The 14,042-nt window shown below is 36.2% G+C and overlaps 2 protein-coding genes across 8 annotated transcripts; one reads left to right on the top strand and one right to left on the bottom strand.

Annotated features, from left to right (window-relative positions):
* Window positions 1–225: 225 nt before the first annotated feature.
* Window positions 226–7,504, top strand: LOC126582297 (uncharacterized). Of its 7 annotated transcripts, none has more exons than XM_050246394.1 (16): window positions 226–527; window positions 1,281–1,875; window positions 2,298–2,427; window positions 2,535–2,736; window positions 2,960–3,046; window positions 3,130–3,189; window positions 3,291–3,392; window positions 3,943–4,014; window positions 4,194–4,249; window positions 4,503–4,588; window positions 5,276–5,366; window positions 5,456–5,613; window positions 5,727–5,818; window positions 6,499–6,582; window positions 6,794–6,867; window positions 7,028–7,504. In XM_050246394.1, the coding sequence occupies exons 2-16, from the start codon at window positions 1,314–1,316 to the stop codon at window positions 7,101–7,103; spliced, it is 1,932 nt and encodes a 643-aa protein (XP_050102351.1). In that variant the 5' UTR covers window positions 226–527; window positions 1,281–1,313; the 3' UTR covers window positions 7,104–7,504. The 7 variants fall into 7 exon arrangements, with proteins under 7 accessions (XP_050102351.1, XP_050102350.1, XP_050102354.1 ...); XM_050246393.1 differs by having other exon boundaries at window positions 226–470; XM_050246397.1 differs by having other exon boundaries at window positions 226–470; window positions 6,809–6,867.
* Window positions 7,505–7,845: 341 nt separating this feature from the next.
* Window positions 7,846–13,095, bottom strand: LOC126582298 (uncharacterized). The gene is made up of 11 exons (XM_050246400.1): window positions 12,932–13,095; window positions 12,429–12,494; window positions 12,236–12,303; window positions 12,076–12,109; window positions 11,826–11,895; window positions 11,438–11,495; window positions 11,134–11,262; window positions 10,484–10,575; window positions 8,681–8,765; window positions 8,367–8,445; window positions 7,846–8,228 (listed from the first exon to the last, which is right to left on the bottom strand). The coding sequence occupies exons 1-11, from the start codon at window positions 12,936–12,938 to the stop codon at window positions 8,146–8,148; spliced, it is 771 nt and encodes a 256-aa protein (XP_050102357.1). The 5' UTR covers window positions 12,939–13,095; the 3' UTR covers window positions 7,846–8,145.
* Between the last annotated feature and the right edge of the window lie 947 nt (window positions 13,096–14,042).

Consider the following 14,042-nt stretch of genomic DNA (forward strand, 5'->3'; position numbering starts at 1 on the left):
ATTGAATACGAAATTTGTTATTTTTAAGCTCTTAATCATAGAAATTGGGAAATGACATTTATGTATATGAAATTTAAACTTGGGAATTGGAGGCCCCAAATTCCAAGTTTTTTATTGCACACAAAAATTCTAAATTTCTGTATTTATGAATTCAAACAAGAAAATCTGTACGTATCAATTTACAAATTATTACTTTTATTCAAATTACAAGTTTATTTTCGTCGTCAAACATAGCGTTACTGTCGTACCATACAACCTCTCGTCTCCTCTTCTCACTCAAGAATCAGATCGAACGACTATCCAGACCCGTTGATCTCACTCTCTGCGTCCTCCTCTTCGACAATTCCCGCGACCCTTTGCAGAAAGGTTCCAGCTTTGGTGAAGAATAACTGCTCAAAGACCCCACTTCGAAACTGCAACTTGAAACTTGAAACTTTTCGAGTTCATCCTTTTGATCCTCTGCTCTCACGGTACTCCACGACTTTTTTGTTCTGGATTCTGGTTTTGTTTAAAATTGAGAATTAAGGGTGGGTATTGTTGAATTTTGAGAAATGAGTTTTGGGATGTTTGGAAATGGAATTCTGTTACATTTTTGGTTTGTGGGGTTCCTTGATTCTTATCTGAGAAATTCAAAGTTCATGTTTTTTGTACGTAATTTTGGATTTGTCTGTGTTTTCAGCGTAATTGAATGATTAGTTTCATTTTTTTTTAAAGTAATTTTGGATTTCTGGTGTATGGCTGTGTTTTCGGCGTAATTGAATGATTAGTTACTTTATTTGGGGTTGATAGAGTTTCTAAGGATAACTGAGAAGATGATGTTGTGAATTGGTGCTTTGGTTCTTGTTGTTTTGGCTTCTAGGAAGTCAGAACTCTTATCTAGTATGCTTTTTTAGGCTCAGTGTACCGGAGTTTTTCGTTTCTTTAGGGGGCAATGAATCCTAACTATGAAGTCTCGAGGGTTTCATAATACCACGTGCACTGGATTTTATGTGCCTTTGTACACTCTTATATTGGTTATAATATAGTTAGGATAAGTGAAAAATATAAATAGAAGATTTCATGCTATATGTTCATTCATACCTTATGATACATAAACCTCAACTAGGCTACTAGTGTTGTAAGGTTTGATACGTTCTAGGTTCTGAATGAATGGAGTTTGTTAGATTTTTCTGATTTTTTGGTTATATTATTATAGTGAAATTATTTAGTTTTCTAATTGGTTCATTTAGACAATTGTAAAAGGAGTTAATGAATCTCCCCATGACAAACGGATGCTGCAGGATTTTGGGTTTCGGTTAAGTCTGTCATGCTGAATGTTGCTACCAGGAGGTGGAATAAGGATGAACTCCATGATGGATGATATGAACTTGATTCAGCAGGCACAGAGGCATCACTTAGTGGTTCGGGAGCTTGGAGAAGAGATTGATTTAGAAATTGGAACTGGGGATGATGATCCTTCATTTGCTAACACCCCCCTTATTGGTGGTCCACCACGGGAGCCTTCTGTTGAGGATCATGACGAGAGTAAGAATATGTTAATGGCTTCTCACCTCCCTAGTGATGATCAAGACATGTCAAAGGGACAGCCAGTAAAAAGGAAGAAAAAGGTTGTGAAAAGATGGAGAGAGGAATGGGCTGATACCTACAAATGGGCTTATGTTGATGTCAAGGAAGGGACAGCGAGGATTTTTTGCTCTGTTTGTAGAGAGTATGGTAGGAAGCATAGAAGAAACCCCTATGGAAATGAGGGTAGCCGGAATATGCAGATGAGTGCACTCGAGGAACACAACAATAGTTTGCTTCACAAAGAGGCACTTCGCCTTCAAATGGCCTCCAAGGATAAGGTCGTTGCTGACAAACCCATTTATGTTAAAGGTTAGCACGTTCTGCTCAATTTTCTTTGGTTTGCTTTGGAAGTTTCAAATAACCACCGTCTGAATTCTGCACAAATTTTTTGCGGAGTGTCTCTCAGGAAATTCTTTTCGCAAAGTTACGTTATTGTTAGTTTTCATGTTTATGAAAGTATCCCTTGCGGTTAAGTTTGCATTTAGGATTTTTAATTTTTTAGCTCGTTGCTGAATGAAAACTTTGGTTTGGTTGAATGCTATATTCAGCAGTTCACTATGCCCACACCTAAATGCTTCTTCCAGCATTATATGGAGTTTGTTGACATTAGTTTGTTGATATTTGCACATATTTCACACCATCATATGATTGAAAGAAATGAATTTTGAGTTTAATTTTTTAATTGTTTTCCCGTTTGGTTGATTTGTCTTTGGAATTACTCTTAAATGTAGCTCTTATGTCAAAAACGGCTGGATCAATTGTTGAAGCTGCACTGAAAAGGGATCCTCATGAGGTTGAGTTCATACAATCGGTGCAAGAAGTTGTTCATGCTTTAGAAAGAGTGATTGCAAAAAATTCTCAGTGAGTTTCCTTGGGATGGAGTATTGTTTTAGTCATGCTGGTTAAGGGAAACAAAGTCTTATTTCTGATTTCTGTAAAATCTTATCAAGTGAATTTTCTTTTTTCAGTTATGCAAGCATCATGGAGCGCTTGCTAGAACCTGAGCGCATGCTTGTTTTTCGAGTTCCATGGATGGATGATAGAGGTGAGACACATGTTAACCGAGGCTTTCGAGTACAATTTAACCAGGCCTTGGGTCCATGTAGGGGTGGTTTCCGGTTTCATCCTTCTATGAACTTGAGCATTGCCAAGTTTCTTGGATTTGAACAGGTATTAGTTGTTTTCTTGAGTTCTTTTGAGTTGACTTGTCTTCTTTAGGTTGGGTCGAGCTTTTGCCAAATCTTTTTCTTCCTGTGCCTCTGTTGATTGTGTATTCTAGTGATTGGTGCTCATAAGAACACCAAGCTAAATACTAGTGATGAGGTTAATCCCTTCAGATTGGAAGTGACTGTCTTGTGACGGATTTGCATTGTGCTATTTACCTTCTCTGCAGACTTTAAAGAATGCCTTGTCACCGTACAAAATTGGAGGGGCAGCGGGAGGTAGTGATTTTGATCCAAAGGGAAAAAGTGATAATGAGGTAAAAGTCTTCAATTTGTTATATGTGGTTCATCATTTTTAACCTCCTCAGAAGTTGTGAATGACTATTTTCTAAGCTGGCAGGTTATGCGTTTTTGCCAAAGTTTTATGAATGAAATCTATCGTTATTTGGGTGTTGACAAGGTAACTTCAGCAAGATTCCATTCCATGAATATTTTTTTTCCTCTATATGGAATTTCGATGCTGTATCCTGCATGTCTGGTTTAATGCTGTGTACACTTTAGGACCTTCCTTCAGAGGAGATGGGTGTTGGTACTCGAGAAATGGGATATCTTTTCGGACAATATAGACGTCTAGCTGGTCACTTTCAGGTACCAGAAACACCGGTAACAAACTATTTCTGAATTTAACTTCTTACCTTTTGTGATGTAATTTAGTATCTAGATGCCATTTATGACATTGCTTTTTCTAAATCTGATGTAGGACCACAGGATTATGAAAATTTGGAAAATAGTAATTAAACAAGCAATTCTATTGTTCTTTTCTATCCTGACAAAGAGTGTTACTCTTTTCTATCCTGACAAGGCCATTGTTCTTTCTATCCCGACAAAGTCTATCGTTCTTTTCTTTCCCTACAAAGTCTTGTTTTTTATCCTGACAAATTCTATTGTTCTTTTTTTATTTCTGTCCATCTGAAGTCTACTGTTATTTTCTATCGGTACAAAAGTTAAGTTTATGCTTATCTGTTTATCATGGAAGATAATTAAGTGATAAGTCTTTTTCTTTCGTTGTTTTTTTGGTCGAAAGTGGTACATCTTCATCTATTCAGTGTTCATTTCTGTCCGTACAAAAGTAAAGTTTCTGCTTATGTGTTTCTCATGGAAAGAAAGTTAAGTAATGTCTTTATGTTTTCATATGTATGCCTTACTTATGCAGGGAAGTTTTACAGGGCCAAGGATATTTTGGTCTGGCTCTAGTCTTCGAACTGAAGCTACCGGATATGGACTGGTAACTAATATCGCAACTCTCCCATGCTCGTGTTCGGGCTTCCTCTTTTTCTATTTATTTTTTGCTTTTTGGTGAGAACTTAATAGATGTGTCTGTATTTGTTGCGGGTATTATAAGCTCCCTATGTAATTTTCATTTTCATTTCCGATGATGTGAACAAAGTTCCCATGCTTCTGCAGGTTTTCTTTGCACAACTCCTACTTGCAGACCTCAATAAAGATTTCAAAGGATTAAGGTACCTTTTACCTGACATTCAAAACTTTTAAAATTTTCACAAAACATCATAGGATATTGACATAGAACAGCACATGGGAGTTCTTTCTGTTTACGTAGCGTTTTGAAGAATCCAATCCTGTTTAACATATCTTTTAACTTTTGTGTGCTTATATGTATCTATGTATGTTTATCCATGAGAGCGTATAATTTGTGATTGCTTATAGGTTGTTTTGCAAATTTATTATTTTGAAGATATTATAGTTTCCCTCCAGGTGTGTTGTAAGTGGTTCTGGAAAGATTGCATTGCATGTCCTGGAGAAGCTTATCGCATATGGCGCGATTCCCATTACAGTTTCAGGTATTTTCTTACAAGAAGTATTTATGGGACTACTTGAATTAGGTCTTGTGATGGAAAGGTTTAGTAATATACATATCTGGTTTGAATGTTTCACATGAAAAAAAATTCCAGATGTCATACTAGTGTAGGAACTGCTTGAATTATGACATAATTTACTTGCTAAGAATGTTAAAAATTTATATGTTTGACGTGATCATATCTATTAGATACTTGAGTGATGATTGATCTAGAGAACAATCATGCTGTCAACAATGCTCCGAGCACTTCATCCAAAAGATTATAAAAACAATGAACATAGCACTTACGTAAAAACCAGAGGTTGCTAGTAGTCAATTTGATTGTATCTTCTGTGGCCTTGATTGGTTTGTATCTTAGGTTGTAAAGATCATATGTTAACATCTGTGACCGTATTTGGATCTAAATAACAAAATAAATTATTTTTCCTGATTGCATCTGAAGAAAGAAAGACGATATGAAGAGCTAGAGTACTTGTGCTGTGAATGTGGTGTTAATTTTTTTTCCTCCACATGGCTATTTCATTTTCTAGTTCCATGCTCTTATTTAGATTCTCTAGTGCTTTGTGTCAGGAAGTTACGATTTCCGAGTCGTAAACATTTAGAGTGAATAAGACTTGTTATCAGCATTTAATGAATCACATGCCTTGTATCTTCAAATCATTGCATATAGACTCGAAGGGTTATTTGGTGGATGATGAAGGATTTGATTACATGAAAATATCATTTTTGAGGGAGATCAAAGCTCAACAAAGAAGTTTGAGGTCTGCTACTTGCTGTCTATTTTGCATCTGTTGATTAAATAGCTTGGTATAGTTACCTTCAGGATTCATTGTTTACATCTCATCTGCAGAGACTATTCAAAGACTTATGCTCGCTCTAAGTATTATGATGAAGCAAAACCTTGGACTGAAAGGTGTGATGTTGCGTTTCCTTGTGCTACCCAAAATGAAATTGATCAGACTGATGCCATTAATCTGGTTAATTCAGGTTGTCGTATGCTAGTAGAAGGTAATAATTACTGGTAACAACATGCATGGTTGATTTTAAATTTTGGCGTTTGTTTTCATATTCACTAATGTTAGCTCTGTAAAGCCTCTTATTTGTTCTTCTTTTGTATCTAGGTTCAAACATGCCATGTACACCTGATGCTGTTGATATTCTGAGAAAAGCTAATGTTCTAATTGCTCCTGCAGTGGCTGCTGGTTCTGGTGGAGTATGATTCTTATCTTTACAGTACATGCTTGATAGATATGCTTTTCAACATGTGCTGGGACAATGCTATCACGAAGTTTATACGTATCATGTTTTTATTGGCACAAATTTAGGCTAAGTTCAAGCTAAGCTTGTTTGTTTATGAAAATAAATGGATCTATTTGGTCTAAAGAAAAATGGAATTCATGTGCTCATGAGATTATTGTTCAAAATCAGTTTCTGTTAAGAATCTAAGAATCTTACATAAAGTTTTCTAATCCATCTATCTCGATAATGAAATCATGAACCTCTCAGTTATGCTTTGATTATAACACGGATTTGAGGGGTCTGCTGATCTATGCGTTAGGTCTAATTTAGCTATGCATGCTCAGCGTCACCAGGGGTGTATTGAATACAAAAATTTCACATCAGGTATTCTAAGCTTGCTTCTAATATATGAAATCACGGGCCCTCCAGTTATTGCCAATTGATTTTGGGTTGAATACTTCAATGTTAACATGTTCGAGATCTAACATCGGGTATTCTAAAGAAGTGACATTTGGGAGTTAAAATTTAATTATTTTTGTCTGGCATTTGATGGACCAGCATGAGTTAATATATTTGTATCATTTATATCAGTATGACTTCCGATTATCTTCTTTTTCCTTAAATTTATGTTATCCCTTTGTTGTTTAATGATAGCAGGTGGTTGCTGGAGAATTTGAATTGAACCACGAGTGTAATTCAGTGAATTGGTCTCCCGAGGACTTTGAATCCAAATTACAGGTGACACTGTGTTTATTTTATCTCGCTGGTATAAATTCTTTAACTTACTTCTACGAAGTGTCTTAATGACTTCTGGTAGTGTAAGAAACAATATCTTTTAGAAAAGCTAAGTAGCCAACACCCCTTCAATGTCCGTCTTAAAGTTTGCTCAAGGTCTTGAGCTGGTTTGTTGTTTTTCTCTATGATATCTGATTTGCATTGTAACTCTTAGGAATCAATGAAACAGACTTACCAGAGAACCCTTAAAGCTGCAGCTGACTTTGGTTACCAGAAAGAAAGTCCTGAGTAAGTGTGTTATCGTATTGACGCTTGCCTTCTCTTTTCCTCTTGAATCTTTGAAGAAACTAGATAACCTCTGGTTGTGACTTGTGTTTGGCTATGTAAAATTGCGTACCATTAACGTTAAACACTTGAAGAATCAAACTTTCTTTTACGTGCTTGACAGATCTTTGGTTCACGGAGCCATCATTTCTGCTTTTCTGACTATTGCGCAAGCCATGACGGATCAGGGATGTGTATAGAGTGGAAGAATATTGTACAATTATTCGCACGCTCCTCAAAGCTGATCGGTGTCATCAACAATGAACAATTATCGGAGGTGCGCATACTGACGTTGGCAGTAAATTGTAGATCTTTACCGGCTTGACTGTGCCGGTTTCGAGATCAATGTGGTATGACAGATATACAAGGTTCGATTGTAACATAAAAATGTGTAATGTTGTAATAGCCGTGACTCGGAAAGAGTGAGGAAACGTTGTAATAGGAAGAGTGCAAGTGAAAATTGTGTAGTAGGTGAGTAGGGTTAGGGTTAGGATAGGAAGCACTTGTGAGTTGACTCAGTTGAAATTTCATAAACTACTTGTTACTTGTGGAATATTTGGATGCTGAGCGGACTTTGGAAATAAAATTTATTAATTTGCTATTTTCACGTCGCGACTGATGAAAAATGATGTTATTTTCATGTGTTTATTATTATTTTGTTTACCTACTGGCTCTTAGTCTAGCAGCAATTCTCTTTTCGGTGTTTGAGAAATTGGAAGTCCTAAATTTAACTCCCTCCCATCCCCATATCTGATTGTTGTGTCGTTGATATTTGATTTTAACCAATTAAGCAATAAAAATTTAATTTTTGATCATTTTAACCAATTTCTCCTCTTTTCGGCTGATTTTCTCGACACCGGTGTCTAAAAAATATTGATTTTTTTGTTTTAAAAAAAAATATATATATATATATTGATTATTGACAGACATCAAAAGCACAAGTTTACCTACCAAGATGCGGTTATTTTCCATATTGCAATACCATATCTTCTCCTTTGCTCTCTACAAAAGCTAGCATGTCTCTGTGAGTCTTAATAACCCCCGAAATGTGAACTGTCATGGCAAAGCCACCAATTGGTTCCCTTTAAAAAAAAATAATAATATAAAAAAAATAAAACCTACAATCTCCTCTTTGTCCTCGAGGCCTAAAGTAAATATAAGGCACGAAATACATATGAAGACAGAGCCAAGACTAGGCACATTGTTCATCAGATGGTGCTCCCGTTCGGTTGTTTCTAGACTCTAGTTAGTGACCCTCTTCGAAGAGTGGGTTGATGAGTCGGACTTCTCGGCCAAATAGTGTTCCAACATATCATCTTCGTCATCTGCCATTAACCACAAGACAAGATGGTTTCTTCATCAGATCGTGAACACAACCTTCCTTCGTATTTACAAAATTATGCAATTCGACTAATTTTGGTCTCATCAACATAAGACTATATGCGCTATAAGAAGAGAATCACCTTCAAAATCATCAGAATCGAAGTCAATCTCATCCTCATCCTCTTCATCGGACCCTTCAGTGGCTGGAGCTGCACCTTTCTAAGGAGGGGAAAAAGTCACTCATATTATTGTTTATTCTTTGAAACTGAGAAATTATACGTTCCAACAATAAAATCCTCACTTGTAATAACCCCAAACTTCCCCTCGTATTACCCCTCAATAATATACCATGAAACTAACTCAACCATCAAATCAGACCAGTACCAATTAGTTTAGTTTTCACTGTATTTACTTGTTTTGGGCAAAACTGAACAATGTAAAATGAATTAATTACCGCAGCATGCCTTCCGGTTTCAAACCACTGTCTACCTGTGAGCCTCTTTTCCTTGGGTGCTGAGAGTGCAGACTCGGGCATTAACCTTGAAAATTGATCACTACCCATCAGACATGAAAATAAAGACTGCAAGCAGAAATATATAATGATCTACTATTGGGAAACTATTAAATTTCAAGCAATGTTTTAAAAGGCTCGCCTTGGGGCGCGCCTAGGCGCCCTGTGAGGCTAGGCTTGAGGGTTGCCGCCTCTGTTTTCAGGGAGTGGGCGGAAGGCGCCGGAAGGCGCCGCCGGAGCCGCCTAGGCGCGCCTCAGGGGATTTTATTTTATTTTATTTTATTTTTTTCTCCCAAACCCAAATTTTGGGTAGAGTTTTAACTACCTCATACCTCATCCTTGCACTATCATCTCTCTGCCTTGTTTTCTGATTTTTATTTTTTATATAATAGATGTGTGCGCCATCTACGTGCATTGTTATATGTATGCTCATTGTGCTTTTCATCCTCTATTTTATATATATAATATAATATATGTATATATATGTGTGTGTATATGTATTTATAATATATGTGTGTGCTTAGGATGATTATTGATTAATAATCTTCTTCTTTTTTTAATATAATATGTGTATGTTCAATGTATATATTAAAAAATTTAGGTCCCGTGAGGCTTCGCCTCACGCTTAGGCTGGGCTATCCCTCGGACACCTCGCCCACGCCTCACGCTTTTAATACATTAATTTCAAGTAAGATTCCTTGGATTTATATATTTCTTGATGACCGGGAAGTCTTGGTTAAAGTGCTAATGAACCGTCACAGCATCTTTTTTCCTTGTTTTCTCATAACAACATTTTAGTAAGATTTGAACCTACAACTAATCCTAACCATCCCACCGCATAACCTGCTAAACAAAGACCATGGTCTGGTAAATGTCTTTTCCCTCTCTAATGTCATGTCTATCGTGTAGCACAACATAATGTCCTAAAGTCCGTGTAGAAATGAATTCCATATCTCACGCCTCTCCAACATAATCAGATTTTTCTTCCCCAAAATGTAGAATTTTTTGGTGAAAATATATCAAAAACCAAAACATTTGTACGAACCAATTGTAGGAATCCCACATTGGTGGGTGCAAAAGAAAATAATGGGTTTAAATATGATTACCCCACTCTAACTAATATTGAGGTCTTTTCTAATAAAACCCCACACCTGACAGATTGGGCAGGTGGTAAAGTTGGGGACAGTATCGGTGTTGTTAAAGTGGGCCCCACAGGCCTGCCGATCCAAAAATCCAACATGGTATCAAAGCCAAAGATCAAAGCCAAGGTTCGGGCCCGTGCAGGCTAACAAGCTTGTCACCAAAGGAAACAAGCCAAGACTCATAATAGAGAGCCGGCCTTTGAGCTCCATTGAAAACAAGTCTGGGCTCTTAACATAGAGTTGACCTTTGAGTTTCAATTGCCGTTGTGTAGATCTCCATGTGTGAACCACTAAAAGGGGTTACACATGAGGGGAGAGTGTTGGAATCCCATATCGGTGGGTGCAAAAGAAAATAATGGGTTTAAATATGATTACCCCACTAATATCGATGCCTTTTGTGATAAAACCCTACACTTGACGGATTGGGCAAGTGGTAAAGTTGGGGACAATATCGGTGTTGTTAGAATGGGCCCCATGGGCCCGCCGATCCAAAAATCCAACACCAATATTATTGATCACCACTTTCACATGCTTTATAGTGAAAAAAAAAAAATCTGAGTTGACGAAGATAACCTTACTGAAATTATAAAACGATAATACTTACTTGGCTCGTTCCAGTGCCATCTCTGCTTCAAACATCTCTCTCCATGCCAGAAATGTTTCAACTGTAACTGGTTCTCCATGTGGTATGATTACCTAAAAGAGGAAGGAGCAGGAAAATAAGAAGCAGCTCCTTCAGACTATCTTTTTCAGGTGAACAATCATTACCAGAGATGCAAACATACAACTTTGAATGAAAAAAGTAAATCCCATGGGAAAGTTTGAAGCTGGTTATGCAGTTTTTTTTCACTAATATTCACTAACAGTTGCATCAGATTCATGCCGAAAATTGCAAGATGCACAAGAGAAAAGATGAACACCCTTAAAATATGATTAATCTTCTAGAAGCTTCACCTTTCCAGATACACAACTCCTGGACCAAGGAGAAAGAAAGAGGGTCTCTTAGAGAGAATAGCTAGCAGTTTTATTGACAACCTCAATGATTTCATAACTTGAACTTCTTCCAGCCATCCTTAGACACGTAAAAACCTCAGCAAGACTTAACTACATTTAAATATGAAGACGTAGGTTTTGGGATCTTGAGTGTATAGTTTTCCAGGAATGCTAGAAGGTAAACTCCCTTTATGCTTCGAGACTAAGAAAGCAAATAGCCACAAGATGATTAGATATGACGACGTAGGACAAAAGGCATACATCATCCTTTGCTGCTTCTTCTGCTTCAGCATCCTCAAGACTAGTGTCTTGACAATATTGTTCAGAAAGCCATTCCTTGGCTGATGTAACTAGTGTGTAGATCATAGCCATACCAAGGTTTTCAGATGCCTGTAAAACATATAGATATTGAATTAAATTCGGTATTTTTTGGATAACTTCACATTATCTAATGAGTTGTATTAGAACAGAAAAAATATGCTCACTAATCTTTAGATGTATTAGGACAGATAAAAAACGACACAAGAAAAAGCTGCATAGAGAAGTAAAGAATGCCCAAAATTACCTCTTGCAGAAGCTTTTCTTTCAAAATTCTTAGATGTTCTCCTTGTATACCACGTAAACTGAAGGAAAAAAAATCAACCATTAGAATAGTTCCTCATAAACCATACTGCATCCACACTTGTGACTTTCCCGCAGCCTTGCTTAACAACACAATACTGACGGAACTATTATAGCTGAACAATACAGTATTAATCGCAGAGACTCAAGGATATTTTTTCTCGAACTTCTTTCTTTTCTTTGTAGCAGTATTTTATATATGCAGTTGCAAGAAGGTTCAAGTAGAAGTTATATTTGTTTTGTCCAAAAGAAAAAGGCAATGAAAATGATCAAGTTCTTTTCCATCATTACTAACAATGAAAAGTGGAGAATAGCAATATTTTGCACCATACCTATTCAGATTCAAAAGTGGAGGCTCATCTGGGTATCTTTCTGTGTGCGAGAAAATCAAAGCCAGCTGAACTGAAACAGAAGTTTCCAAAACAGCTTATCTCCAAATGAAATGTAAAAGATACAAAAAGTCAAAAAAATAAAAAGAATAACTCCTGAAAATTTCTAGATAAAAAACAAATCAAGTTATCCAATTAAGAAAGTAACACTAAGGCATTATTCAAAACATCGTACAATGCAAAAAGAAAATACCTGGAGTGGTTGTAAATTCATCTGATTCATCATCCTGTTGAAAAGAAAGCAAAGAAATGCACATAAGGAAAACCTGAACATATGTCTAGTTAAGACGTATACATCCTCAGCTTGACATGAGGTTGTTATAACAATTATGCCAGTTAGAACGTAAACCTACCACTGGAGATACTTTTATTTGAAAACACCTCTTGGAAGTATTTAACCCACTCTCACCCGAGTGTATTTCTGGCACATCAAAGACAACAGAAAAGAACATTCCTATTAGTTTCAGTACTCGTGAAATAAAAACGATAACATATAACAAATTTTATAACAAATGTTGGTCTGCAGAAGCACCACATAGCAGATACCTTTGAAGTCATCCGCAAGTATTGCTTCCAACGCTTCGATTTCCATCTCCTGCTCTTGTATATAGTCTGTAAACATAGTTGTAAAACACACGGTTAAGTAAATTTCATTGCTTGGAACATATTTAAGTAAAATTTAACAGCCTTCTGATAAACTTCATACATTTCGACAAATCCCATGTCCCGAAAACCTCAACAACAAAAAAGTATGCCATTGAAGCTTCTGGATTACTTTAAATTCCCCCAAAAAGCAATCTAAGATACCAAAAACAATGACAAACTCCAAAATCAACATAAAAAATCGAAAATTGCAAAATTTTAATTAAAAATACATATCACAATAGAAATTCAATCCTACAACCCCAATATTAACAAAAATTAAGAATATATAGCTTAATCACGCTGCTAAAAGTTATACAATTAACTTAAATCGCGACCCTTTTAGTTCATAAAATCGATAAGAAACAAAATTTACTAGAAAAAATAGAGTAATTAGCATCAATTACCCGTCATGATTTCGAAGTTCTTCTCTGATTTCGTCTCTTCTCGCTACTCAGAGGTATCTCCGAACCAAATCAGCTACACTCAAAGAGCGGAAGAAAACCTAAGCTATGCTGAAACGCCGCGTTTTGTGCTTCTTATTTCCTTATCTATTATTTCAATTTATACAGTCTTTTTATTCATTTATTTATTTATTTAAAGTAAATGGTTCTATCAAAACGGGAAGGGGAATCAGTTAATCGTGGCCGTCAAATGTGGTGGGCCCTCGGCATGCATGTGGGACAAGTGTAGGGATTTTAAAATATACCTGTCCGTGTAGAATCTAACCACTTCTTCTCAACGAGTTGTGTCTTACATGCTGCTCAAACCAAAACGGTCGGTGATTAGGGTTGTGTTTCTATAATATAATTTGAGATATTTCACTACAAAACATTTACTTTCAAAATGTAATTTATGGATTAGACTAGAGCAGTTAAGATTATATATTTCATCATTCTCGCCAAAAGTGAATTTGAACCATATTATCCCTCCCTTTAACGCAGATAATATTGTCTGTTAAAAAAAAAGAAAAAAGATTATGAAACTCACCCGACCCAAAAACTATTCCACTACACTACTTCCATTTTTACAGAGGAACCGAATCTGAGTGCGGCCGACCATTTTGCTGACCATGACTATTATTTTGCATTCGTATAACTTTGATGAAATAGGCATGCAAATACAATTCCTTTTTGTAAAAATGGAAAGATATATAAAAAGATTAGTCACCGGTGAGCGCAAGCGATTTGTGATATTTGATGAAAAGTGGGGTTCAATTTATGGGCTTCATATGCATTTACAATTCAAAGCTCAAACAATTGACCTCAACGGGGACTTAAGACTAAAAAGGTCGTAGTAATAATCAAACGGCAACGATTTTTTGTTCATGTTGTTTGGTAACACCTTATCAATTACTTACAACCTAGATAAATCTTGATATCATTCATCTGTGTAGATGAATCTTGAACAAGAATTTGAAAATTGAGGTTTTGTATTGTGAAATCGTGGGCTATAAATTACTAACAACTTAGAACTTTAACGCTTCTATTATTATTCATCATTATAAATGAATTTTTA

Source organism: Malus sylvestris, chromosome 9 (genome assembly GCF_916048215.2).
Source record: "Malus sylvestris chromosome 9, drMalSylv7.2, whole genome shotgun sequence".
Classification (NCBI taxonomy): domain Eukaryota; kingdom Viridiplantae; phylum Streptophyta; class Magnoliopsida; order Rosales; family Rosaceae; genus Malus; species Malus sylvestris.